This window comes from Talpa europaea (assembly GCF_964194135.1).
Source record: "Talpa europaea genome assembly, chromosome: 7".
Lineage (NCBI taxonomy): Eukaryota > Metazoa > Chordata > Mammalia > Eulipotyphla > Talpidae > Talpa > Talpa europaea.
The window spans coordinates 91,658,539-91,684,842 of record NC_140074.1 but is presented as its reverse complement, the minus strand read 5'-3'; the positions used below and the strand labels follow the sequence as shown (position 1 = coordinate 91,684,842).

Genomic DNA, 26,304 nt, shown 5'->3' with positions numbered 1-26,304 from the left:
AATGAAATACAATCCAAGCAAAGAAACTGCCAGATACTCAGAGGGAATCAAGAAGGAGAACTGTAAAACAGTCAATCACTGAGTCCTACAGACACTATTTCCAAAATATACTTCAAACGGCTCACTTGCATTCCTGCTCATGGCCCCCACACTAGCCTATGCCCCATCACCTCTGCCTTACTCCAATTTATTTTCCACAAAGCAGTCAAGTGATGAGGCAAAAACTTAAATCAAGCAGGGGAGGGCCTCCCTGGTGGCACAAGGGGTTAAGATGCAACCTATGAAGCTGTCTGCAGCCTCTGCAGCACGAGTTTGATCCCCAGCCGGCCAGGGAGCAACCCACAAGGCGCAGCAGACCTCTCCTAACTCGCCCGCTGCTCCCCTCAGCAGTGTACTTCAGTCATCTGCCTGTTCTGTTCCCCATGCTGTCTCTGGTGAATCCTCTCACCTCCTGCACCTATGGCCTATACCCCAATTATTGTACGCATAAATAAATAAATCTTAAAAAAACAAACAAACAGGAATTTGTTCTTATAACTCTCTAGCATAGAAGATAAATTGACATGTTGGCAGGGTTTCCCTCTCTTAGAAGATCCTTCCTTGCCTCTTCCAGCTTCTGAAAGCAGCAGGTGCTCCTTGGCTTACAGCTGTAGCACTTCAGTCTTTGCCTTAGTCATCACATGGCATCTCCCTGTTTGTCTGTCTTTATATGGCAGTTTCCACTTGTAAGGCCACCAGTCATACTGGAGCAGGGCCCATCCTAATGACCTCATCTTCACTGAGATTAATGATTACATCTGTAATGACCGTATTTCCAAATAAGGTCACATTTACAGATACCAGGGATTAGGAGTTCAACATATATTTTGGGGGACACATGACCAGTCATATCTGAAGGTGGGAGTGGATGAGTTCTCTAAAGGAGAGGCTATAGAGTCAAAAGAACAGAGAAATTGGGATTCTGACTTTTAGAAAGGGCAAAGTAAAAGACTAAGGAGCCCATGAAGAAGTCTGAGAAGAAAACAGTCTGCAGTTACATCTGCTACATAGACAGAAGTGGAGAAATGGGGCAAAAAAGAGTCCAGATGGCAGATATCAATATCTTTCCTAAGTGTCCCATCAAGGGAGGAAGTAGAACATAGGTAACGCAGTCAGTATATCAAGAGCTGTAATTTGGAAGAAAAAGTCTTACCTATGGAATGATCTGGAGGGTATGTGGGGCCAAGAGATCGTTGAGGAAGATGGAAAAATATAGTCCCAACAAAGGAGAAGGCAGCTGGTGGCTTTGAAGATGGGTTCTGGAGTTAGGCTGATCTGCATTGGATCCCAGCTTGGCTTGTCCCACAGCCATATGACTTTAGGCTGGTTGTTTAACTTCACTATACCTCAATTTACTTATCTGAAAAATGAGGATAATTATCATAATATATACTTTATAATGTTGTGATAGGGACTAAATGAAGGTATCTAAAGTGCTTAGCACAGTGTGTGGCATACGGCAAGTACTCAATAAATATTAACTCTTACTGTTAGCTAAAAAAGAGGTATCAAGAAGGAGGTAGAGAGTAACATCAGATATGGTGGATGGGGCCAGGAGGTAGAAGATGGAGAAAGGATCAAGGATTTGGCAGAGTGCTAGCAGAGCTTGCAAAGAGATTAGGACAGTGGTAACAGCAACTAAAGAGTGAATAGGAGATGGAGGCTGCAGATACAGAACACTCTCTCTGTAGTACTTGAGAAATAAGAGCAGGAATCAGAAGAGAGGAAGTAAACTCTGATTTGGGTTGCAATTTGAAAGTTGGAAGGGGAAGTTGCTGGAGGTATTTGGTACTAAAGGACAGAGATGACACCCATCTTTTCAATCTTTCCAATATTATCTTAACTTGATACAAGTCTTCTCCTTTGCAGTGCTAAGCCTGGGCATGCTGGGGAAACTGTTCTACAAATGAGGAATAAGCAGTAAGGGGTGACTGTAAGGAAGAGGTGATGACAAAACTCAGCAAGGATGGGGATGGCAGGGAGGAAAAAGAGGAGCTTAGATGTGGGCTTAACAAGTTTCAGAAGTCTGAGGAGCAATTGGCTACAGAATGCCTGGCTCAGAGGTCTAATGGGAGGTGAGAAAAACTCGCTGGTGGAGACACAGATATAAGACTCATCAAAAACTAGGCGTGCATAGGGGCCTCCCCGGTGGCGCAGCGGTTGAGCGCTGGGTTGGGAAGCTGCCCGCAGCCTCTGTGGCGCCGGTTCGATCCCCGGCTCCTCCCCGGCCACCCGAGGGGACCCGAGGAGGGGTTCGATCCCCGTGCTCCCCGGCCACCTGAGGAGGGTCCCACATGGCGCGCAGACCTCTCCTGCCGCCCGCTGCTCCCCTCAGCAGTGTACTTCTGCTCCCCTCAGCAGTGTACTTCGGTCCTTCTGCCTGCTCTGCTCCCCGCTCTGGCTCTGGTGAATTCTCTCACCCTCCCGCGCTTCTGACTATACCCAGTGCATGTATGAACAGGACAAACAGACAAATAAATAAGTAAAAACATGCGTCTATATATAAAAAAAATAATAAAAAAATAAAAAACTAGGCGTGCATAAAGCAACCAGTAGAAGGCAAGTGGCAAAAGATAGTATAAGAAAGACCAGGGATGGTAGAGAATAAGCCAGAAAGAAAAGGTTGTATTTTTTTTTAAAAAAGATTTATTTATTTATGCATACAAGAGCTGGGGTGTAGACCTGAGGTGCAGGACAGGGAGGTTGTGAGAGGATTCACCAGAGACAGAGTGGGGAGCAGAACAGGTAGATCTACTGAAATACACTGCTGAGGGGGGTGCAGTGGGCGAGACAGGAGAGGTCTGCTGCACCATGTGAGTCAGCTCCTTGGCCTGCAAACTCATGCTGCAGTGGTGGGCAATAGCTTGACAGTGCTGTGTCTTTAACCCCTGTGCCACCAGGGAGGCCTCCAGAAAGGAAAGGTTTGAGAGAAAGGGGAAGATTGACTTGTGGAAACTATGGCAGGAACATTTCACTGAATGGTGAATGAGAAGACTTCCTTGAATGAGAAGAAAGAGAACCCAAACAATCCATGAAATATCTCAGTTAAGAAGGGACTATAGACTGACTTGCTGAAGTGGACTCAGTGTTGGCTTGGTAGGTGTGAAAAAAGATGAGGAAGCAGAGACACAGGAAAGACTACTTTCAGGAAGTTTGGTGTTGAATTGATGGAGATGTATAGATGCAAGGAGACAGGGGGGTTATTTTTATTTATTAAAGACTTAAAGGCTAGGGCCTCCCTGGTGGCACAGGCGATTGAGCGCAGTGCTGTGAAGCTGTCCGCAGCCTCTGCAGTGCAGGTTCAATCCCGGCAGGCTGGGGAAATACCCACAAGTCACGGCAGACCTCTCCTGTTTCCCCCGCTGCTCCCCTCAGCAGTGTATTTTAGTCAGTCTGCCTGCTTTGTTCCCAGTTTTCTCTCTGGTGAATCCTCTCACCCTCCTGCACATCTGGCCTGTACCTGGGTTCTTGTATGCATGAATAAATAAATCTCTGGGGGAAAAAAAAGACTAACAGGCTACACATGAGACAAGAGACATGTTCAGGTGAGCAGAAGCAGATGGCAAAAGAGTGACAGAAAAAGGAGGAAGCTCATTTTATAGAATGACTGGAGCCATTATTATCTACAGCACTTAAAATATTTAAATAAGAAAAAAGTAATTAACCAGAAAATGTCAAACACAAACCCTACAACTGAACAGAGGACTTAATTACATTTCTCTGTGTAGCATCCACTGATTCTTATCCAAGGAACTACTAGATTATGTAACTGCTGCATGCCCTGTGTGTGTGCAAGTGTGTGTGTTAACAATATTAACAATATTAACACATTGTTAATACAGATAGGGCCCACCCTTCCCTCCCTAGGAGCTTCCTCTCCTCTCACCCTCTACCTTAGAGCTAACCAGTTCACATCCAAGCTCCCTCTGCACCTTCCATATGATCCTTCTGGTGCCAGGGTGACCCTGTGAAGTATCCCAGTCTTGGTCTCAAGCTTCTTGAATCCCTTGTGCTCAGGACTGCCGGTGAGTCGGTCCTTAACAGTGTAAGGGGGAGGCGGTCATTTCCATTCCTTTCATGGCCTCACCTTGTTGTGATTTAGCTGTTTCCTCGTCTTTCTCCTCCTTTTCTGTCCAGTGTCTGGTGCCCTGGGAACAGCGTGCTCAACTGGAAAGGGCTGGTGGGGTGGGCTGGGAGGGAGCGGAGGGAGGGACCGCGGGGACGCCGGTGGGGGCAGCCTCCAGAGCGGCCGGCAGAGGGCGCGCTGGGACCATGATTGGCGGCGCCTGAGCCGCCCGCTGCACAGCAGACGGGCTGCTCTGGAGGGCCGAGCGGCGCGTGTAGGCACCCGGGCTGCCCCGGGCGTGCCGTCCGGGCTAAAAAGAAGCGATGTTCAGCGCCGCGCGCTTCCTCACCGGGTCAGAGAGGAGCAAGTTCTGTAGCCGCCTTTTTCTGGGAGGGATATTGCGTTTCTCGGGCTGGACCCCCGCGCTCCGGAGAACCGAGGACTAGCCTCCCACAAGGCCTCAGTCTTCTGTGAAACAGGGACCGTTCACTTATTCAGGAAACTCTGAGCGTCTACGTTGTGCCAGGCACTGTTGCAGGCTGCAGGCATCAACCACACATTTCTTCTTGCCGTGGAGTTTACAGTCCAGGCTTGGGGTGGGTGATAGACTAAAGAAGCCAATGAACAGGGTGCTTATTTTCAAAAATGCCATGAGAAAAATAAAGGATGGTGTGATCAAAAGAAGTGATGAGTAAACTGGGACTGCAGGTCACCCTGAGAGTCACGGATGACATGTTCCTGGCAGACACAAATGGCCCGCGCAAGGGCCTGGAGTCCGAGGGCCCGGCCAGGTGGAGGCAGCAGGCGGAGGGATGGCGGGGGCGGCAGGGCACCCGGCCCGAGCACCCCCTCCCTGGTCGAGACCGCGGCGCCGGCCCGCACAGCCCGGGGGACTCCCGCGTGGTGGACCCGAGCCGCGGCGTCTGAAGGAGGCTGGGACGGCCCGGGGCGCTCGAGGCAACGCCTAGGGCGAAAGAGGCGTTCAGGACGAAGACAAGCATCAAAACTCGGTCAACTTTTTGCTCTCTATATTGCTTTACCTCACACACAAAAAGCGAGAGGTACCCACGTGCGGAAGCAATAGTGTGCTGGGAAAACGGCTCTGCGGCGCCTTCCAGCCTGCCCCGCCGGCGGGGGCGCGGCCTCGGCGGGAGGGGGGTCCCGGCAGGCCTGGGCGGGGGGGGGGGGGCAATGGCGGTCTCGAGGATGGAGCAGGGCGGTGCGGGTCACAGCTGGAACCCAGACAGCTCCGGCCCCCAACTCCGGTCGTCAGGGGCAACCCCGGAGGTGCGCCCCCCGGCCCCGCCCTCAGCGCGCAGGCCAGGTGGCGGTTGGGGCGCGACCAGCCCGTTTGATTTCCCGCGGCCGGTGGAAAGGAGCGAGGGGGGAGGGCAGGGGCCGTCGGCCAATAGGCTGAGCGGGGGCTGTCACGTGACCGCGCCGGGGCGGGGCCCAGGTGTACTTAGGCGCAGTGGGCCGGGCCCTCGGCCTCCGCGCGAAGTCCGGGAGGCGGGGCCGGCGTGCCGGCGGGGCCTGCTCCGCTAGGATTGGCCTGGGGCCGGGAGGCGGAGCCTGCGCGCGCCGCGGCTGCCGGCCGCGATTGGCCTCGGCTCTGGGCGGGCTGCAGGCGTGAGGGCGAGGCTCGGGGCTCGAGGACCGAGCCGGGCGGCGGGTTCGCGAGCCGGGGGGACGGGCCGGGGCGGTGGCGGCGGAGGTGGAGGAGGTGGCGGCGGGCGCCGGTACTGGACCCGGCGGGATGAGCGAGGCGGAGGCGGCAGCGGTGGCGACAGCGGCCCCCGCGGCGACGGCGCCCGCGACGGCGGCAGGGGTGGTGGCGGTGGTGGTGCCGGTCCCCGCCGGGGAGCCACAAAAAGCAGGCAGCGGGGCGGGCGTCGGCGGGGTCGGAGCCACCTCGGGCCCCGCTGCCGGGACGCCCCCGGTTCCCGGCCCCCGCACCCCGGGCAACCCGGCGACGGCGGCCTCGGGGACCCCCGCGCCCCCGGTCCGGAGTCAGGCGGACAAGCCGGTGCTGGGTGAGGGCGGCTCGTGCCAGGGCGGCGCTGGGGCGGGGGCTGGGGGAGGGGCGTCGTGGAGCCCGGAGGGGCTGGGACGCTGAAGGTGGGCCTGGCCCGGGGGCGCACGGGACTAGCCGGGCTGGGGGCTGCCCACCGGGGAGGGTGCCCCGCGGGATCCTGCTGTACCTCCCTGGGGGGGGGGGCCGGCCCCGCCAGGGCCCGAGGGTGAGTGGGCTTGGCCACCCCGCGGGCTGGACACGAGACCCTGCAGACTCTGGTTAGTACTAGGCCAATCGGCGTCCGGGAGGCAGGTGTACTGGGGACCCTTACAGTGGGAGAGCTAGAGAAGCCCTCGGTTATGACCCGAGGGGAGGGTAGGCTTCGGAAGCCAGGTGAGTACCCGGTTCTAGGTAAAGAGCCAGGATTTGGAGGATGTGAGGAACACGCGGTAAGAGTGGGAAGGGTTTTGAAAACCTGAGCCTCACTGCCTGTGTTCCTGCGGTGGAAGTGGGTTAAGAGTACCTTGAAGCTACAGGGTGAAACCTGGTTGACCTGAAGTTAAGTTTAATAGGTAATAGGGGTGTAGGTTAGATTTTAGAGTGTCTCAAAACTGAGGCCAGCTCCATCTCTCCCCCTCTCCCATCTTACTGCCCCCACTGCATCTCTGCCTGGCAGCAATTCAAGTCCTGGGCACTGTCAAATGGTTCAACGTCCGGAATGGTTACGGATTCATCAACAGGTATCCGAGGAGCCCAGGGATCGGGTGGAATGGGTGTCTTCCAAACTGGCATGTGGGACTGGACACCCTCCCCACCTCCTCTCTACCCCTGCCGAGGCACATGGTTGCAATGTCCAGCTGATGCTGATTGAAAGTCTTTAATGGCAGCACAAATGTGGGCAAGATGAAACCTCCACATCTTCAAGGGCAGCAGTGGGTTAATGATCTAGGAACTTGGCAAACCTGCCTCTGACTCTCCCCTCAGGGCTTGTCTGTCTCACTTTCTGGTTTAGTTTGCCACACCTTTGGGGCAGAATGTACCTGTGCTCTCTGCCTCAGGGCTCGGGGCTGGATTCTTCACTCATTTCCTATTTCAGGCAGTACACATTGCACTCTCATAACTCATCCCCCTTAGTGAGCTGTTGGCTCATTTGAGTCCCCCACCTGATGGGCCCAACTGCTGATGGGGGTTGGGGGAAAAAGGAGCCAGCACAATGGAGACAGCTCCACCTCTCCCAGCATTGGGAGGGGCTGTACTGGTAGATTCTGAGCAGAGCCAGGTCTCCCCTAGTGGGCCCTTCCCCAGCCTGGGAACCCTGCCTGGCCCTGCCCTCTTGGGAGGCCCTAGTTCCCTCTTAGCAGGCTGACCTTTGTGCAGATCCAAGTGCTTTAAAGCTAGAACACTTGTTTTAGGGTAGGTCTCTAAATCTGGAAACTGAGGACTCCTGGGAGGTTCCAAAGGAAAGCCTCTCTACCCGCCCCTGGCCTCTCATACACACACACACACACACACACACACGCACACACTCTCTTACACTATGGGATGCTAGGACACTGGGTAATAGATAAGGTAGTGATAAAGAATGATTTCTCACCCTTGGCCCCTCAGTTTTTTGGGAGACAGGCCTGAATCTGGTGTTCACCTCTAGAATAAAGTTTTATGGCTCTTTGGAGCAAGTTCTTGACTTGTCCCCCTTGAAGATTTACTGTGCACCTCTATCCCACCCACTTTCTCCTTGACTGTAAAGGAAAGAAACTGAGTGGAATTTTCCAACCATGATGGGGGTTGGAGAAGAGGTGTTGGCCAGAGATAGTTGCACCCAGCACCACCAGGTTCTAAGGTGCCCGTGGCATAGAGGGTGGAGTGCTCAGCACATAAAGAGCTTGCCTAGCACCTTCAAGGTGCCTTTGCCTTCCTCCTCTGCCCTTCCTCACAAAGCCCAGGTTTTTCATTGAGATTTTAGGTATACTTCTCTTCATGCCACCTTCTGGAGATCACATGCTGGCTCTTGTCTCACTCTGGGTCCTGTCTACCCCCTGGAAGCAGCCCTGGAAGGCCCAGTGATCTTAGCATTGGGCAGCTAGGGAGTCCTCAGAGGAGGTGAGCACCTGACCAAAGTCACCCCCTAACAACAACCCATCCTGTTCTGCAGGAATGACACCAAGGAGGATGTCTTTGTTCACCAGGTAAGAGCTAGGTTGACTGTCTGAGGGGAGGAACCAGCCCTCTCTTTGAAGGCCTCTGCCATAACCTTAGCACAGATAATGTTTCTGCAGCTTTTATCTCACAACAGCATGCCCACCAGGAAATCGTTCTCTTCCCCAGCTGCTCGGGTACTGAGTGCAGTATTAACTGCCATTGGCCCCACTTGGGTTATCTCTCTGAGAAAAGTATGTGTTGCCCACTGGGCAAGGCAGGCTCACTACCTACTGGGACCTGTTAACACTGCAGGAATGAGTCATCGGCAAAGTTCAGAGATAAGGATACAGGCTAGAGATACTTAGGTGTGGTGGTTCTCAAAGTGTGGTCCCTGTACCAGCAGCATCACCTGACATCCAAATTCTCAGCCCCGCCCCAAGACCACCTAGGTCAGTCAGACTTGGGGAAGGGCCCAGCAATCCAACAAGCTCGCCAGGTGATTCTGATGCTCAATGCAGTTTAAGAACCACTGCACCACTGCTTTGGTGGAATGCTCTCAGTGGGATTGAGGTAAGAAGCACAGGACATTTTACCCACTCTGCAACTTAAGTCTGTCTCTTTCTGTTTTGCGTTTGAGTTCATGATGCTTGCGTCTCTTTTAAAAATCCCTGAGGGGTAGGGGAGGAGGGCATATGGGGACAGTGGTAACTACACAGTCGGTTCTGAGGCCCCTAGCGTATGGCTTTTCCCCTACTACACTTTTGACTACCTTCTCTTTGCTCCACTCTCGAGCCACAGCCCACAAGTAAAAGATGTTGGAAAAAATGAAATTGGGTGGTGGACCCAGTGGGGGTGAGAGACTCCCATTTAGCCATCCTGACCCTTCTGGCCTTTCCCCTAACCAGACAGCTATTAAAAGAAACAACCCCAGGAAGTTTCTGCGCAGCGTTGGAGATGGGGAGACTGTGGAGTTTGATGTCGTGGAAGGAGAGAAGGTTTGGGGACTATGGAAGGGATATAGCGTTAACCTGGCTGTGGGAGGGGGCCTGGAGGCCATCCCAGGCTGTCACCCTCCTGAAGCTAACTCTTCCTCTGGCTAGGTAGCCCAGGCTGTGGGGGTGGGACTGAGTTCTCACCTGGACATTATCTGCTTTAACAACCAGGCTGCTCAAGCACGGTCTTAAAGCTGTCCCTGTCACCAGTCAGTAATATCTGGGTATCTCTAGTTCACCACGTACTTTCATATGTCTGTTTCTCCACATGGGACCTAGTCCCCAGGCACTGAGTCAGCCCTCTGTAGTAAGAGGGACAGTTGCTGCCAGACCTCTTCATTCCCACCGCCAGTGGGGGATCAGTAACAGCTATTTAAAAGGACCGGTTACAGAGGTGGCCCCTCTTAGAAGCATCCAAACTGGCGCCATTGTTCCCCACCCTCCCTGTGGGGAGTGGAAGGGAAATTGAGAAGGGATTTTAGCTGGCACACTAATGATCCCAGTCAGTTAGGAAATGTGCCTCAGTTATTGGGGGTGAGTTCTCATTATTTCCTCCCCACCTCCACCCTAGGGTGCAGAAGCTGCTAATGTCACTGGGCCTGGAGGGGTGCCAGTGAAGGGCAGCCGCTATGCCCCCAATAGACGTAGGTTCCGCCGATTCATCCCCCGGCCTCGCCCAGCTGCCCCACCACCTATGGTGGCAGAGGCCCCCTCAGGCGGGACAGAACCAGGCAGTGAAGGGGAGCGAGCTGAAGACTCTGGGCAGCGGCCCAGAAGACGGCGCCCACCACCCTTCTTCTACCGACGGCGCTTTGTGCGAGGCCCACGGCCACCCAACCAGCAGCAACCTATAGAGGTGAGGGGGACTGGGAAGGTGGGAACCAGCTCCCCGAGTCTAGGAAAGAGAGTGGGAGTTAGTGAGTGGGGGGAGACAGAGGCATTCCCTGGGGGGAATTGGGACTGAGGGCTGGGAAGAGGCTTGGGCAGCAGACATCCCTCACTCTACCCAGGCCTTTGTACGTTCCCAGGGCACTGATGGGGTAGAACCCAAAGAGACCACCCCATTGGAGGGGGACCAACAGCAGGGAGATGAGCGGGTCCCCCCACCCAGATTCCGGCCCAGGTACCGAAGGTAAGACTCCCTCTTCATCTTCAGTATTCATATATTCATCCCTAAGGGAAGGAGACTGGAGGGCTGGAGGGTGGGAAGGGGAAGCATTCAGAGTCATGCTTGTGGGTATATTGTGTTTACTGCTTAAGTGCCCTGGGGGCAGCAGTCACTCCTGGGGTGACTGCATTGGGAGCAGGTAAGAGCTGGCTGTTTCTTTCTCAGCCTGATTTAGGGGTAGGCGTTGGTGCCTCTGCACAATAAGGATGGATCCCTTCCTTCAACCCTTGGTAGGGGAGAGAAGGAAAAAAGCAAAAGGCTGTTGCTTTGGCCCTCCTGAGTCTCTAGGAAAAGGGAGGAAAGCTGGTGTTTTGATGTCATGAATTATGGGAAAGTGGGGAGGGAGTGCTGGGTGGGGTACAGGTCAGCTGGAAAAACTGGCAGATACCTGACAGAGGAAAAGAAACAAGCATTGCAAGGGAGGCAGTCTGCACTGGGCTTGTTGCTCCTTTTAGGGTCCTCCTTCTCTCCCTAGGCCTTTCCGCCCCAGGCCACCCCAGCAGCCTACCACTGAAGGAGGGGATGGTGAGACCAAACCCAGCCAAGGCCCCACTGATGGTTCCCGGCCTGAGCCCCAGCGCCCACGAAACCGCCCCTATTTCCAGCGGCGAAGGCAGCAGCCCCCTGGACCTAGGCAGCCCACAGCCCAGGAGGTGAGAACCTTGGAATGTCCACCATGGGGAGGGGATGAAAAGGCTAAGGTCAAATTCTTTCTCTCCCTTTTCAACCTTTTCCCTTCCTTCTCACTCTGTTTCTTTTCTCCTCGTTCTCCTGGCTCTGCCCCCACCCTATCCCCTTCATGCAGCCTGACACCAAAGAGCCAGTGCTGCTGGGTCCACCCCTGGCAGATAACCCACCTACCAGGAAACCCCAGCAGAGGCCATCAAACCATATGACCCCCTGCAGCACTCCCCTCATCTCTGCTTGGGGACACAGCAGCTTATGATGTGAATTGGGGGAACTGGTTGGGGAAGGAATGGAGAGATAAAAGGTAGGAGAAAGTTGAAGTTAGGGCTTCTAAAGAACAAGAGGGTCTCAATGGAGCATCCCTGTTCTTTCTAGACCTCAGCCCCTATCAACAGTGGGGACCCACCCCCCACCATACTGGAGTGATTCCAACTCAAAGGACACCCAGAGCCACCATCTGGTGAGTGGCTAGCAGGGGGCAGGGCCAGAGCCAAACGGGTAGGGGGCTGGGTTGTGATAACTTGCTAGGGCTGGGTTGTGATAAATTGCTAGTCGTGATTTGCTTATTTCTTTTCCTCTGTCAGGTATCTGCCAGTTTTTCCAACTGACCTGTACCCTACCCAGCACTCCCTCCCCACTTACCCATAATTCATGACATCAAAACACCAGCTTTCCTCCCTTTTCCTAGAGACTCAGGAGGGCCAAAGCAACAGCCTTTTGCTTTTTTCCTTCTCTCCCCTACCAAGGGTTGAAGGAAGGGATCCACCCTTATTGTTCAGAGGCACCAACTCCTGCCCCTAAATCAGGCTGAGAAAGAAACAGCCAGCTCTTACCTCCTCCTGGTGGTTTTTCTTTCCCACCCCAGTTTATTTTTTGTTTCCCCTCTACCCCTACCTCTGAAGCCATTTTATGAACTGTCATGTGCCACCTGAGCCTCCAGTAAAAACAAAAACAGGCTTTCTTGTTGTCTTGGTTTCTGCCTCTTTTCTGTTCAGAGAACTGCTGGCAACTGGCTGGCACTGGGGAGGAGGAGGGGTCAGTGGCAGGGCCTGTCCCAGGGTTCTGGTTGTACAGCTCCCAACAAGTGCTTTCGTCACTGTCACTGTGAGCTTCACTTGCCTGGCTGTAAAACGGGGAGAACCTCCCTTGCAAAATGAGTGTTTTGTAAAGTGCCAAGAGCAGTATCTGGCACTTGTAGCTGAAATTTATTGAGCATTTACTTTTAATAAAAGCAATGGCTAAAACTAAGTGGGAACATGGAACACCAGCACCCAGGTTCTCCGGCCTCCAGCTAAAGTTGGGAGAAGGGTAGAGTAACAGTCCCTATCTCAGCCCATCCATGAGTGCCTTCACAATAGGACACCGGTCTCATACAGTGACTTTATAGACGTATTTTTATATATATATAGATATATATTTTATATATATACACACATATATATTTATATATATATACACACATACACATTTAGTAAAACAAACCTTTGACTTCTCCCTGTCCCTTCTTTTCAAACATATACAAAAATATCTGACGGCTTCTTCCACCCTAGGGTTTACAGGCAAATTTCCCTCTTTCCCTTAGTTGGGCAAAAGCCTGTGGATACAACACCCTTTTAGGATGGGGGAGGAAGCAGAAAGAGCTAGGGCCCCCTTAGCAGCCTTGGGAAGCAGTCAGGGTAGAGCCCAGAGGCCTAAATCTAGAGGTGGGATCCTGCTATCCCTTTCTCTTGTCACCTATGGGCATGTGTTTCCCCTTGCCCCGGAAGGTCCAGAGAGAGGAGAGGTTAGACCTTAGGAGGGCATGTCCTTTGCCCTGGAGGGGTCAAGTCAGAGCCCCCTTCACCCAGAGTCTGTGTATCAAGAATTCAGCGAAAGTGCCAGATAGTGAGAGGAGTCCAAGGTGGCAGTAAACCACTTCTGTCCTGCTCTTGGCTTCAGTTCAGCCCACTAAAAAGTCAGTCTTTGAACCTCCCCTTCTAATCCCCCTTCTCTACTTTGGGGGGAGGGGAGCATTCTGGAACTGAGGCGAGTAGGGGTAGACTATGGAAGAAAGGAAAGGGGAGAATGACCCACCCTTATGGCCACAGCCTAACCACAACACATAAATAATCCAAGAGAGTCACACACGGGGAATGAGGGGGTGCTCAGACCACCCATCCTTCTAGCTTCCCAATTCTATCAGGCTGCAGGGGTTTTCTCTGGCCTGGAAGTAATGGGGAAGAGAAGGTTAAAGTGCTGCGGAGGAAAGGAGGGGGTCTTTGGGAGGTAGAGAACACGGTCTCCCACCCAGGCCTGGCCCCTCAGTCATTTTCATCTGGCCCTAAGTACTCAAGTTCCGTGCTGGGTTTCACCTCCTGCTCTAAAAGAGAGGGTGTCCGGCGGAAGGCAGCTGAGATCTGGTCAAATGTCCGGCCTCGGGTCTCAGGCACTTTTAAGAAGGTGAAGATGAAGAAGCCAAGCAGGAGGACCGCAAAAAGAAGGAAGACGTAGGGACCCATAGCATCCTGGGACAGGTGGAGAAAAAGGTGTTGGCAAAGGGAAGAGGGGTGGGAGCACTGCAGAAAGCAGGTGGCTCTTTGGCAGGGCAGTAGAAATGACCAGCAGTGAGAATTCATGAAAAAAGGGATTCCCTGAGCCCCAACTCTTCTCTGGTTAGTTTTTACCTTCTTTCCATCCTGTTACTCCACCGTGAGTGTGGATTCCCTGCCATTCACAGCATTCATATGCAGTTTAACATTGCAGTTTATCACTGGTCTAAAGTTAGGCCACTAGTTTGTTTGGACGACACCTCTGTTACTATCCAGTCTAGTTCAGCTCCCTTCTTTCCTTTGATTTTGGTGGAGTAGGTAGTCTTGGGGGCCCATGTGGTCTACCAAAGTGATCCCCAGGTGAGTATTCTGTGGGCTGGGGTGGGGGGTCCCTGACTGTAAAGCTAGTGGACTCGTTGTGAATTGTCCTCCTCTGCTCTATGGTATGGAAAATTGGAATGGGGACAGAGGACCTACCGCAACGTACTGGAAACCCATGCCAATGATGAAGTTGCAGGTCCAGTTGGAGAAACCAGCCAGGGCCATGGCTGCCGGACGGGGTCCCTGGCTGAAAAGCTCAGCCACGATGAACCAGGGGATGGGCCCAGGACCAATCTCAAAGAATGCCACAAAGCCAAAGATGGCCACAATGGAGACGTAGCTCATGGCTGGAACCCGCTCCTGGGGGACAGGCAGGGAGGGAATTCTGGTCAGGGCTTCCTGAAACTTCCTTTGCTCTCAACCCAAAGAACTGAAATCTACCCCTCTCAGCAGCTCACAGTGGGAGCTCACAATGCTCAAAGCTCTTGAGCATTTCTGAGCACTGACATCCAGCTGTCTGCCCCATGCCAATTCTGGGTAGAGGGAAAATTATAGCCTCTCAGCTCTTAAACTATTAAGTTATTTTCCTCCTGAGTTCCTGAGGTTCATTGTTCCTGAGGTTTAGTAACAGATCTCCTTTCTGGCTGCTGAAGTTGAGCCCCAGCTTTCTTCCAGAGCAGACCCTGGTACAGTCTGGCTCCCTCAGGAGCACAGATCATGGTCCTGGCACACCCAGAACCCAAGGCATGTACATTAAGGAATGGCCCTGGCTGGCCACACAGCCTCTTGGGGCAGTTCCCATGGATTGGGCCATTACTCCCTGTCCTACTCCCCAGGCCTCACCAGCAGAAGCAGAGCCACAGTCATCAAGATGGCACAGCCACACATTCCTGCCAGGCCTAGCAGATGAAGTGTCCGGCGCCCGGCCCGTTCTACCAAGAACACCTGTGGAGAGTTGAGGACTTAGGACCAGGGCACAGATAGTGGGAGAGATTGGGCAGGTGGGGAGGCAACCAAAAGTAGAACCTCCAAGACTCCCTGGGATGTGAAGTCAATGGTGGGGGCCATTCCAGAAGCTAGCAGTTACCGAGGCCAAGGTGAAGACTGTGTTGACCACACCGGCTCCTATGGTGGCATAGGCTGGCTGCCCTACCCCCGCTGTCTCAAAGATGCTGGTTGAATAATAGAAAACCTACAGGTGAAGGAGAAGAAAAGGGGATGGCAGGGATGTTCCTCCCTCCCCTGCAGCCACACCAAGCTGAACTCACCCTGGGGTTATGAGAGGGGCTTACTCCCTTCTCTCCTCCTCTTAAGCTGTTCCTTACCCCTGCCCTGCCCAGAGGTTGCTGCATACGTACAGCATTGATGCCCGAGAGCTGCTGACTCAACTGCAGCACGATTGCAATGATTAGGGGCTGCCGATGGGTACGGCTGCCCAGCAGTTGGAGAAGAGACAAGGGACGCTCGCGCTCCAGCTTCCGCTTCTCCTCCTTCAGCTCAGCCAGTGCTCCAGATACGTCAGCCCAGCCTGTCAGGCGCTTCAGACCTGGAGGCAAAGAGGGTCAGACTTGAGAGGGCAGGGAGGGGTCTGGAAAGGCCGGTACTAGCAAGATGGGGGGAGGCTCACTTTTTCTGGCAGGCCCCTCCAGGTTCCGGATAATGTAGAGGTAGCGGGGGCTTTCTGGACAGAAGGGCAGCAGGACCAGCTGCAGAAGGGCAGGCAGCACTGTGATGCCCAGGAGTAGTGGCCATAGGGTGGCAGTGCCCAGCAAGGACTCCAAGCCCAGCACCTGTGGGAGCAGGGTAGGAAGGAGGGCAGGCCATTCAGCCTGTTACCCAGAGACTCACCCCAACCCCCTACAGAGACCCCTTGAGGCCAGGCCCAGTCACCTGGGCAATCAGAATGCCTATGACGATGGCCAGTTGGTTGAGTGTCCCCAAGGCACCCCGCAGGTGAGTGGGGGCGATCTCCCCCACGTACATGGGCACCAGCCCCGATGTCAGCCCTGGGCAGAGGGAAGAGAAGAGGGCTGAGGGCAGCTGCCCACTCCTGCCCCCAAGCCCAGCGATGGTGAAGGAGAATAGGGCACTGTGCAAAGCCATAGTGCTGGCAGGTACCTGAGTAGGCTCCAATGAGGAACCGTCCAAGAATGAGCATCTCATAGGAAGCAGCGGCATTGGCCAAGCCCATGAGGGTGCCCCCCAGCACTGCCAGGATGTTGTTGACCATCATAGCCCTCTTCCTGGAAGGCAAAGAATAAGACTGAGAGTTAGAGTCTTACCCTGATGTGGCTCCCTTCCTATTCTCCCACCCTTGCCCTCCAGTCCCATACCTTCCCAGCCACTGAGAGATGATGCCGATGAGGAACGAGGAGATCATGCCACCCACAGAAAAGATGGCCACAGAGAGAGCCCAGAGGGTGGTGAGGGTACTGGGTGGGATAGAGCCAGGTCCCTCAGGCCCCTGCCTCCCCAGCCACGTCTCATTGTAGCTCTGTTCAATCACCTGGAGGACGGCATAAATTGATTTCCTGCAGATCGTCCCTCTCTGTTTATCCAAATGCCCCCTGCCCTCCTTGTTTGGGTACCCCCACTCTGCCAGCTGCAGGCCCCTCACCTTCTGCGGGGCATTAATAACCCCGATGTTGTAGCCAAACTGCAGGGAGCCAAGCACAGCAGAGAATACAGCGAGAACCAGGGTCCCTGTGACGCGCTGCTGAGGGGGTTCCCCATCCTGGGCAGGCAGAAGCAGAGAAGAGGCATGTCACATGAGAATGATGTGGTTTCTTTCCTCCGTCAAGCACCCAGGCCTAGCTGGAGTTTTAAGATGCTGGGTTCCATCCAACATGTTGGGTGAGGAAAACTGGGCCATATTAGGAATAGCTTAGGGATCTCAATATAAACAGGAGCAGGAAGAATCCAACAGTAACCCTGGCATGGAGGAGAAACGGCATGTTTGAGTCGCACAGGCTGACCTAGGTCTCACAATTCCTCTGTGACCTTGGGACAGGCTTGGCCTCAAGAGACCTGAGTTCAGATTTGTGTGACCTTGGGCAAGTCACTTCCCTACTCTGAACTTATAGATTTCCTCTTCTGTGAGATAGGGGCAATGTTACCTGTTTTGCCCGACAGTGAAAGTGTGAAAACCAAATGTTAACCAGATGTTAACAGTCTCTCTGACAATGCCGGTTTTATAAACTAACAAGTGCATTATCATCGTCAGTCTGTGTCCTCTTCCCTCCCCACGAGGGGTTCTTTCAGCCGGCGGCTCCTGGAGGCCCCCAACAGGCTCAAGAAGGGCAATTCCAAAAAGGACATCTCGGTCATTCCTCTTGGCCTGTGGCCCTTGGGGTGGCCTTCTCTGTCTCCGCCCTGGCCTCCCCTCCCCTCCCCCTCCAAACTAGGAGGAAGGCTGAGGGGGCCGTACAGGCTTTTGCCTGGAAGAATCATGCCCAGGGGTTGGGGGCGGGAAGGTGGTGTGAGGGGCGGTGGCACTGGTGGCCGCTCCCTGGCGGCACAGTCTGTCTCCAAGCGGAAACCTGAGCTGGGGGAGGGGGGGCCTGACACTCCCCTCCGCCCCTCCACCAACCATGGGGCCAAAGGAAAGTTCAGCGTCCTGGAGGGTGGCCAGGAATGGGGGTGGGGGCCCACGGAGAGCCTCCCGTCCTCGAAAAACTGCCCCAGGTCCTGGCCAGACGGACAGGTCCTGGAGGACAAGACCCGCCTGAATCTGCTTTCTCAACTTGGATAGAGGGCAGGGTGTCCCCGACCCCCGAGGAACGCGCCGCGCGTTAGAGAAGGGGGCTAACCCTGAACTCGCGGAATACCACGGTGGCCCGTGCCCCCGAAGCGCCCCCCAGACCCTCTCTGCCTTGGAGGGATTGGAATCCGACGGTCACGGGGTGTACGGTCCAGGTATATAAATAGCGACTCCTGCCGCCTCCCCCTGCGCCTGCGCAGGGACCGCCCCCTAGCTGACCCCAACCGCGACCCCGGCCCGACCAAAGCAGGATGCGCACCCCCGTTTTGCCCCAACAAGCTGAACCCTACTTCTGAGCCGATCTGTTGGAAGCCCGACGGCATCTTGTCCTGGCAGCTGGGGGCGCAGGAGCTGCAGTCGACCAGAGGCGGCGATAGGGGTCTGCGGCCTGGGCTGAAGGGCAGAGGGCGCGGGGCGCTTGGGGTCCCGGAGCGACGTGCGGAGGGCGGTCCTGGCGGGATCCACAGCCACAAGCCAAAGAGCCAGAGAGCAGCAGGGATCCCGGGAATCTGGCAGAGCCCGGCTAGGGGGAAAAGACCCGAAGCGCCCCCACGGAACCCCCGCCCCCCACGGGCCACGCCCTTCACAACACCCATTGGCCAGGAGCCCGCACACCCCGGGAGGCCACGCCCCCCGGGCGGCCTGCGCGGGCGCCGGGCTGCTCCGGGCCACACCCGCCCGCGTGCCCGGGAGCCGCGCCCCGAGCCCGGCCCGCCTCGTGTGGATGCTCCGCCCACCCCAAAGTTTGGGGCCGGAGAAGCGGTTTGAAGCCCAGCGCCGCGGGTCGGGACTGGGGGTTCCGAGGGAAAGGAGTGGCCCGGGGAAGAAGTGGGGCGACCTGGGACTGCGCGGGAGCCGAGGCGCCGGGTGGGTGAGCAGGAGTGGCCTGAAGTAACCCGGGGAGGTTATTTTTAGTTCCCACGTTGGGAGACGCCAAATGTCAGGTCCCGAGTGACCTGGCCCGTCCGGCGCGGAGGAGGGGAGGGATGATGGAGCCTTAAAGGGTCCGCGACGCGTTCCCCACGCGGGGGTAACCCCGGGGTACCCACCCGCTAGGAATTCCTTTCCTAGCAGGGCGATGTCTGGGCTCGATGGTCTTCCCATGCATCCCTGCTTGCTCTGGGCGCCGCTTATTTGGCTGATCCCCACACCTGTTCCCAGGTTCGTTGGTTTCTGGAGGCGACCCGAGGGCACTGGTGGTCACATCGACTCCCCCAACCGCCCAGATGTCCCTGAGTCACGACGAGTGTGCTGGCGGCGAGAAACCTCTTAGATACGCTCTCTGGAGGCCGCTCCGGGTTTGACTCTCCAGCTAAATCCTGCCCAGCAGAGAGGGTACAAACCAGAGTCGGCGCGTCCGGAGAAGCCGAACCCTCGAAGGAAGAACTGGGAGCGCGCGGCTGGGAAAAGCAGCCTCGGAAGCGTGGAGCTGTAGCGCCCCCTGGTGGGAGAGCGGAGACCTGGCCGGGCATTCTCTGGCCCCTCCTATCCCTCCTGAAGTCATGCTTTATTCCTTCTGTCCTGCGCCCACCTTATCCAGTTAGTTACCAACTTTGGTGCTTTGACGGCCTAAACTGTCCAGTTCATCTCCACATATCCTGCTGCCACTTTGATGGACACAACCATCACCCTGACAAGTCTTTTCTTACATGGAGGGTAGATAATAAATATGAAATTCAACCACATCATTCCTGCCCCCAAAGTCACTGGCTCTTTGTTGCCCCGACTGTCAAGTTCAAACTCATCTTCAGAGAGAACAAACCATCCTGCCTTTCCCCTCCTATCTCTGCCTCACATGACTTATATCTTTTTAAGTTGATAACTATTGATACCTCTTGAACCTTGAATATAAGTTTTAGGGTTTCATGTTTCACTCCACAGTGTCTTTGCTATACTGATCTCTCAGTCTGAAATACCAGGGGTTCCTATTCACCCTTCAAAACAAGTTTGCCCCTCTGTGAAACCTCCCTTGACTTTGCTCCAGAAAGTCGTGTGTTCCCAGAATAGTTTATTGTTATTGTTTCTTTTCCATACTTCATCTTAACAATAGATCATTTACCGCTGCTATGTTTACCACTTTGTCCCCAGAACGGGAGTAGCTAGACTAGGGTGGGCATTCAGTTCATGTTTGCTGAATAAATGAAATGAAGGTTAGTGCCTATAGCCAAGAATGCAGAGTGGGGAGCAAAAAAAAAAAAAAAAAGGTAGCCATTTGGTGACTGGTTCCAACTATCTGACTAAAGCAGTGTAGATGAAGAACCAAGGTCTGAACACTGAGGAGAATGAAACATGTGTGAACAGAAAGAAGCAGAAGTGATTACTAGCAAGGTAAAAGGAGAAGCAGGGATGCTAAAATACCATAAAGAGAGGCAGGCAGGGAGAGGGAAAGGAGTAGAACAGCACCCTTTGGGGGGCAGATGAAAAGTAAGCTTAGTGGGTAGAGAGCTGGCTGAGGGTATGTCCTGCCACTTAGGGCAATGTACATTCCTCCTCTTTGAGAGGTTTTGGTTCTGATGTTTCTCAGGAACCCATCCAAGTTTAAACCCCAGAGGAAGCGAAATCAAGGAAAGTGAGTCAGTAGCAGATATAGGAGGTAGAGTAATTTGAAGAGTGTGGAAGTGATGGGAAAGTAGGAGAGGAGACAGCAGGAATAAGAGAATTGGGAGGAAGAAACAAAAATGGCATGGAAGGTAGGAAAAGAAATTGACTCTGTGTGTGTTTTGAAAATTCACCATGAAAATTATCTGTCTTTATATCTATCTCCAGCAGAATTGCTGAGTCATAGTGTATATGTAGACCTAATTTGACTAAGTACTGCCAGCTTGTTCTTCAGAATGACTGTCACTACCAACTGCAGTGCTAGAATGTTGTTACCATTACACCCTCCCAGTTAGCAAAGGATATGGACTCAGCTCAAACTGCCTGAGATTGAGCCCCAGCTCTCATATTCACTTTGTGTCCCTAAGGATGTCACCTAAGTCCCTTGTGCCTTATTTACCTCTCTATAGGGAGATGGGAGATAATAGTAGAATCAACATCTTAGGGTTTTAATGAAGGTGAAGAGTATAATATTCATCTAGTGCTTAGAATAAATTGAATAATATTCGTAAAACAGTTTTATGGAGGTATACTTGACAAACAATAAACTGCACATATTTAAATTGTTTTCTTTGACATACATATGTACCCATGAGTGTTCCCACAATCAACACAATGAATATACCCATGATCCCCAAAGTTTCTTGTGTACCTTTTTATAATCCTTCCCTTCAATCCCTTCTTCCATCCCTGGGCAAATCTCTTTGTCATTAAAGACAATTTTGCTTTTTCTAGAATTTTATGTATTTCTTTTGTCTGGCTTCTTTCACATAACAATTATTTTGAGGTTTGTCTATGTGGTTGCATAAATTAAAAATTCCTTCTTATTAGTGAAAGTCATTGATTTGATTACCAATAGTAATTAGTTTGATTATGCATTCACCTGTTGATGAAGATTTGGGTTTTTTTTTTTTTTATTTAAAGTTCTCATATGCAAGTCTTTTTTTTTTTTTTTTTTAAAGATTTAGTTATTTATGCCTACAAGAGCTGGGGTGCAGGCCAGAGATGGGCTGGGGTGAGAGGATTCACCAGAGATTGAGTGGGGAGCAGAACAGGCAGACTGACTGAAATGCACTGCTGAGGGGAGCAGTGGGAGAGACAGGAGAGGTCTGCTGCACCACGTGGGTCAGCTCCAAGGCTGCTTATAGTTTCTTTGTGCTGCCTCTTAACCCTTGCGCCACCAGGGAGGTCCCTGGGTTACTTTTAATTTGGGACTATTGTAAATAAAATTGCTAGGAAAGGTTAGGCACAAGTCTTTGTATTGTTAGGGCAATTTCCCAGAGATATCAGACAGCACTCAGAGAGGTAGAGAGAGAGAGAGATTTCATTGTCCTGGTTGATCCCACGGGGGAGAGGGGGCGGGGGGGGGGGGCTCTGTGGGATCGCTCCCCAAAGCGTTGAGCACCCAAGAGTAAAAATGGCAAGGTTTCATACAGTTTCTGTAAGGAAACTTGCTATCCCATCCATCATAGCATAAGCATTCTTTATTGTTCCAGAAGGGGGTTCAAGGTAGTCATGGCTACCGCTGTGAACAAGCAGTGCAGTACACCCAGCAACTTCTCCGCTCCAGCAAGCAGCAGAATCAAAGCCGTAGACTCCCCCAAGCAGCAGGCTTGGGAAAGCAGCAGAAACTAAACATCAGATACTCTCAAGAAGCAGGCATCGGAAACTTCCTGCTTCAGTATAGCTATATGTTGTTACTTGGGAAATCACCTGGTAGTGGAGTGGCTGGACTGTATAATAGGTGTTTGTGTAACTGTTTATGAAACTGCCTGTTTTCCAAAGTGGTTGTACCATTTTACATTTTCAGCAATGTATGAAAATTCCAGTTCTTTCACATTTTCGTGAACCTAAGACAGTCTTTTTAAATCTACAATGTGACTACATGAGATTTTAATGACATAAATGAGAAGTTGCTTGGATTCTAATATTTGTAATTCAATAGGAAATGTGATATGGTTTGGAACATTGGTTAGCACTTTGGTTTTCTTCTTTTATACGTTCCCTCCTTATATTCTCTATTTTTCTCTTGAAGTATTTTTCTCTTTGATTGGCAAGTGTTTAAAAAAAACACCTTAGTTCTTTGTCATAGTTGGACTTTACAAATATTTTCTCTCACTTTGTCATTTCTTTTTTTTTTTTTAAAGATTTATTTATTTATGCCTACAAGAGCTGGGGTACAGGCCAGAGATGCAGGGGTGGGGGTTGAGAGGATCCTCCAGAGACAGAGTGCGGAACAGAACAGGCAGGTTGACTGAAATACACTGCTGAGGGGAGCAGCGGGTGAGACAGGAGAGGTCTGCTGCACCATGTGGGTAGCTCCCTGGCGGTTGGGATTGAATTTATGCTGCAGAGATTGTAGATAGCTTCATGGTGCGGTGCTTAATCCCTTGCGCCACCAGGGAGGCCCTGTCGTTTCCTATTAATTTTTCCTTAGTGAACTTCATTGACTAGAAATCCTTAATTTTGGAGTAATTGAACTAACCATTTTTTTCCCCGATGGTTTGTGATTTTGAAAATTTGCATATGTTCTTTTCCATCTCTGCACACAAATATATTCTCTTACCTTTTCTTCCAATAACGTTGTATTTATAGTCTCTTCATTTAGGTCTTTGTAAAAAATTTTTTTGTAGTTCATCCCTGTTTTGGGTGTTAGGGATACAGTTAATTTTTTTCCCTAGTGAACTACATTTTTCACATATCAAATTCTGATATATATTTGTGTCTGTCTCTGAGCTCTATTCTGTTCCATTGATGTATCTGTTCTAGCATTAGTGCTCCAAGGTCAATGTTGCTGTACTTCATAATGAATTGTAGCAAGTTTAAATTTCTGGAAGGGCAAGATTCTTTTTATTACTCTTCCACAGACTAAACCATCTGTGGTTTTTTCTTGTCCCATACAAATTTGGGGTGTACTTATCAAGTTCTTTAAAAAATAGCTGGGCTTGGGGCCTCCCCTGGTGGCGCAGCGTTTGAGCACTGGGCTGCGAAGCTGCTGGCAGCCTCTGCAACATCGGTTCCATCCCTGGCCACTGGCGAGGGTCCCACATGGCACGCAGACATCTCCTGCTGTGCCCACTGCTCCCCGCAGCACTGTATTTCATCAGTCTGCCTGTTTTGTTCCCTGCTCTGGCTCTGGTGAATTCTCTCACCCTCCCGTGCTTCTGACTGTACCCAGTGCTTGTATAAATAAATAAATAAATCTTAAAAAAAAATAGCTGGGCTTTTTCTTTTTTTTACTGGTAATATATTAAATTGTAAGTTGTTCTGGAGAAAACAGATATCTTTATTAGTTAAATCATCACACTAAAAGCATGAATTATTTCTCTATGTGTTCTTTTATTAGAATTAAAATAAAATTTTCGAGGGCCTCCCTGGTGGCGCAGGGGTTAAAGACACAGCACTATCAAGCTGTTGGCAGCCTCTGCAGCCCAAGTTTGATCCTGCCTGGCCAGGGAGCTACCCACACGGCGCAGCAGACCTCTCCTGTCTAGTCTGCTGCTCCCCTCAGCAGTGTATTTCAGTAGATCTGTGTGTTTCACTCCCCACTCTCTCTAGTGAATCATCTTACTCCCCATACCTCTGGCCTGTACCAGAGTTCTTGCATGCATAAATAAAGTAAATCTTCAAAAAAACTTCCCACTGAGATTTTCTAAGGTCTAGGTTACCTTCTGAGATGTTTTATAATTTTTGCCACTGATGCAAATTCAATTTTATTTTTTATTACATTTCGAATTGGTTAGTGCTAGTACAGTAAAATATTAGTGACTTTTTGGTGTGTGTATGTAAGTTGATCTCAATCTTGTTGAACATCTTTGCTAGTTCTAATAGTCTCTGTTGATCTATTTGCTTTTCTAAGCAAATGACTATGTCATCTGCAAATTAGTTTTATTTTGTCCTCTGCACTACTCCTTTTACTTCCTTGTAGTATTTCTCAAGGGACTATCAAACAAAAGGGATAATAGTGGACATCTTTGTCCTTTTCCTAATCATAAAACAGATGAATCAAAACATTTCTTCGTTAAGTATGAAAATTTCCTTTCTAATCTTTAAGAGTTCTTATCATAAGTAGATGTTGAGCCTTATCAAATGCTTTAAGATATATTAATTTTTTTCTTTAGTCTGGTAATGTGGTGAATTACATTGATGGATTTTCTAGTATTGAAACCCTTGTATTCCTAGGGTAAACTTTCCAGTTTTGATATTTTACTCTTTAATTTCATCCAGTTAAGTAATATTTTATTACTATTTGATTTTTGCACTCATATTTAAAGATGAAATGATTCTATAATATTAATACCTTTCTTGTATTATCCTAATACAATATCCTGATTTCAGAGGCAGGAATACCCTAGCCTCTTTAAAGAGCAAGTCACTTTTTTACACATTCTCCAAATCTGTATCTCAAAATGCATTCTAGGCTGAGCCAGGGGAGATTATTGGACTGAGTCTCCCATTTCCTAAGCAGGGAAAATATTATGATGCCTATTTTATAGATGTGTCAACTGAGGCTCAGGAATAATTATGTGAGGTGTAATTAAAACCTGGAATGGTTTATGTGGGTCTATAACACTTCTTGGTCTGATCAGTAAAGTAATAACCAGTGACCAGTACAGTTATTAGTTTTTGAATAATACTACGTATTATTAAAATAATACTGCAAGTTTTCAAGTCCATTTATTTTTCAGAACTCATAACACATTTTTCCCATCAAAATAAACACGTCAGCTGGATTCCTAGATCAGGTTGCTTATCTCTTAATATTACTCATCATCCCCATGCTGTGGTATATATGCTCATCTGACCCAATCTCCCAAGCAGACTTGATCTTTTGAACTTTTCTACTGTGATCTCTGGACTCAATGACTGCCATCATCTTTATATGCCCAGCCTCTTTGACTGTTCCCTTCCTATACTTGGCTGTCTTGGAGGACACACTTCCCTGGCAACCCTCTTAATAAAGCTTATGTTCTGACTTTACTCCCTATACTTCAGGGTCTCGAGTTGCTCCCCAATGCTGCATCTAGAACATTAATCTTCCTTTTCCTTCAAAATCCTCTGCTTGGGCCTCCATGGTGGTGCAGGGGTTAAAGACAGTGATATCAAGCTACTGCCAGCCACTACAGCACCATTTTGATCCCCTGATCCTCAGCTACCGGGGAGCTGACCTACATGGCACAGGCAGCAGACCTCTCCTGTCTCGCCTGCTGTTCACCTCAGCAGTGTGTTTCAGTTCATCTGACTTTTCTGCTCCCCAATGATCTCTGGTGAATCCTCTCTCTCTCTCTCTCTCTCTCTCTCTCTCTCTCTCTCTCTCTCTCTCTCTCTCTCTCTCTCACACACACACACACACACACACACACACGCATGCATGCACACAGACACACACACACACACACATGCACCTCTGGCTTACACCCCAGTTCTTGTATGCATAAATAAATAAATCTTTTTTAAAAAAATAAACAAAATCCTCTGCTCCTTGGAGTTCTGGAACTCCAGACAAGGAGTCGGGAAGTGTATTACCCACCAATTCTAATGGTTGCTAGTGTTTTCCAGCCTGGTCATTTACTCACATTCACAAACAGCTTTTGCACCTGATTCATGGTCTTCCTTTTTTTAAAGATTTATTTATTTATGTTCACAAGAACTGGGGTACAGGCCAGAGGTGTGGGGGGTAAGAGGATTCACCAGAGATAGAGTGCGGAACAGAACAGGCAGATTGACTGAAGTACACTGCTGAGGGGAGCAGCGATAAAACTGGAGAGATCTGCTGTGCCATGTGGGTTAGCTCCCGGTGGGGTGATTGAACTTGTGCTGCAGTGGCTGTGGATTTCTTCATAGTGCTGAGACTTAATCCCTTGCGCCACCAGGAAGGCCCCCTTACTTTTCTTTTTTAGCAAGACCCACCCCTGGTTATTTCCAACCATCCATTTTTCACTCCTTGCACCCAACTACTTGAAGGCTTCTAGAGGGAAAAATTCACAATGAT

The 26,304-nt window shown here is 51.2% G+C and overlaps 2 protein-coding genes across 2 annotated transcripts; one reads left to right on the top strand and one right to left on the bottom strand.

Moving 5' to 3' along the window:
• Nucleotides 1-5,738: 5,738 nt before the first annotated feature.
• YBX2 (Y-box binding protein 2) lies at nt 5,739-11,531 on the top strand (the record flags this gene model as incomplete). The annotated part of the gene is made up of 8 exons (XM_084237210.1): nt 5,739-6,138; nt 6,796-6,859; nt 8,272-8,305; nt 9,164-9,253; nt 9,822-10,106; nt 10,279-10,382; nt 10,894-11,071; nt 11,481-11,531. Exons 1-8 carry the CDS (start codon nt 5,862-5,864, stop codon nt 11,529-11,531), a joined length of 1,083 nt encoding a protein of 360 aa, XP_084093336.1. The 5' UTR covers nt 5,739-5,861.
• Nucleotides 11,532-13,405: 1,874 nt separating this feature from the next.
• Nucleotides 13,406-18,037, bottom strand: SLC2A4 (solute carrier family 2 member 4; the record flags this gene model as incomplete). The annotated part of the gene is made up of 11 exons (XM_084236831.1): nt 13,406-13,609; nt 14,111-14,314; nt 14,798-14,899; nt 15,042-15,146; nt 15,313-15,500; nt 15,582-15,744; nt 15,845-15,960; nt 16,073-16,197; nt 16,288-16,460; nt 16,572-16,688; nt 18,005-18,037. 11 exons carry the CDS (start codon nt 18,035-18,037, stop codon nt 13,406-13,408), a joined length of 1,530 nt encoding a protein of 509 aa, XP_084092957.1.
• Between the last annotated feature and the right edge of the window lie 8,267 nt (nt 18,038-26,304).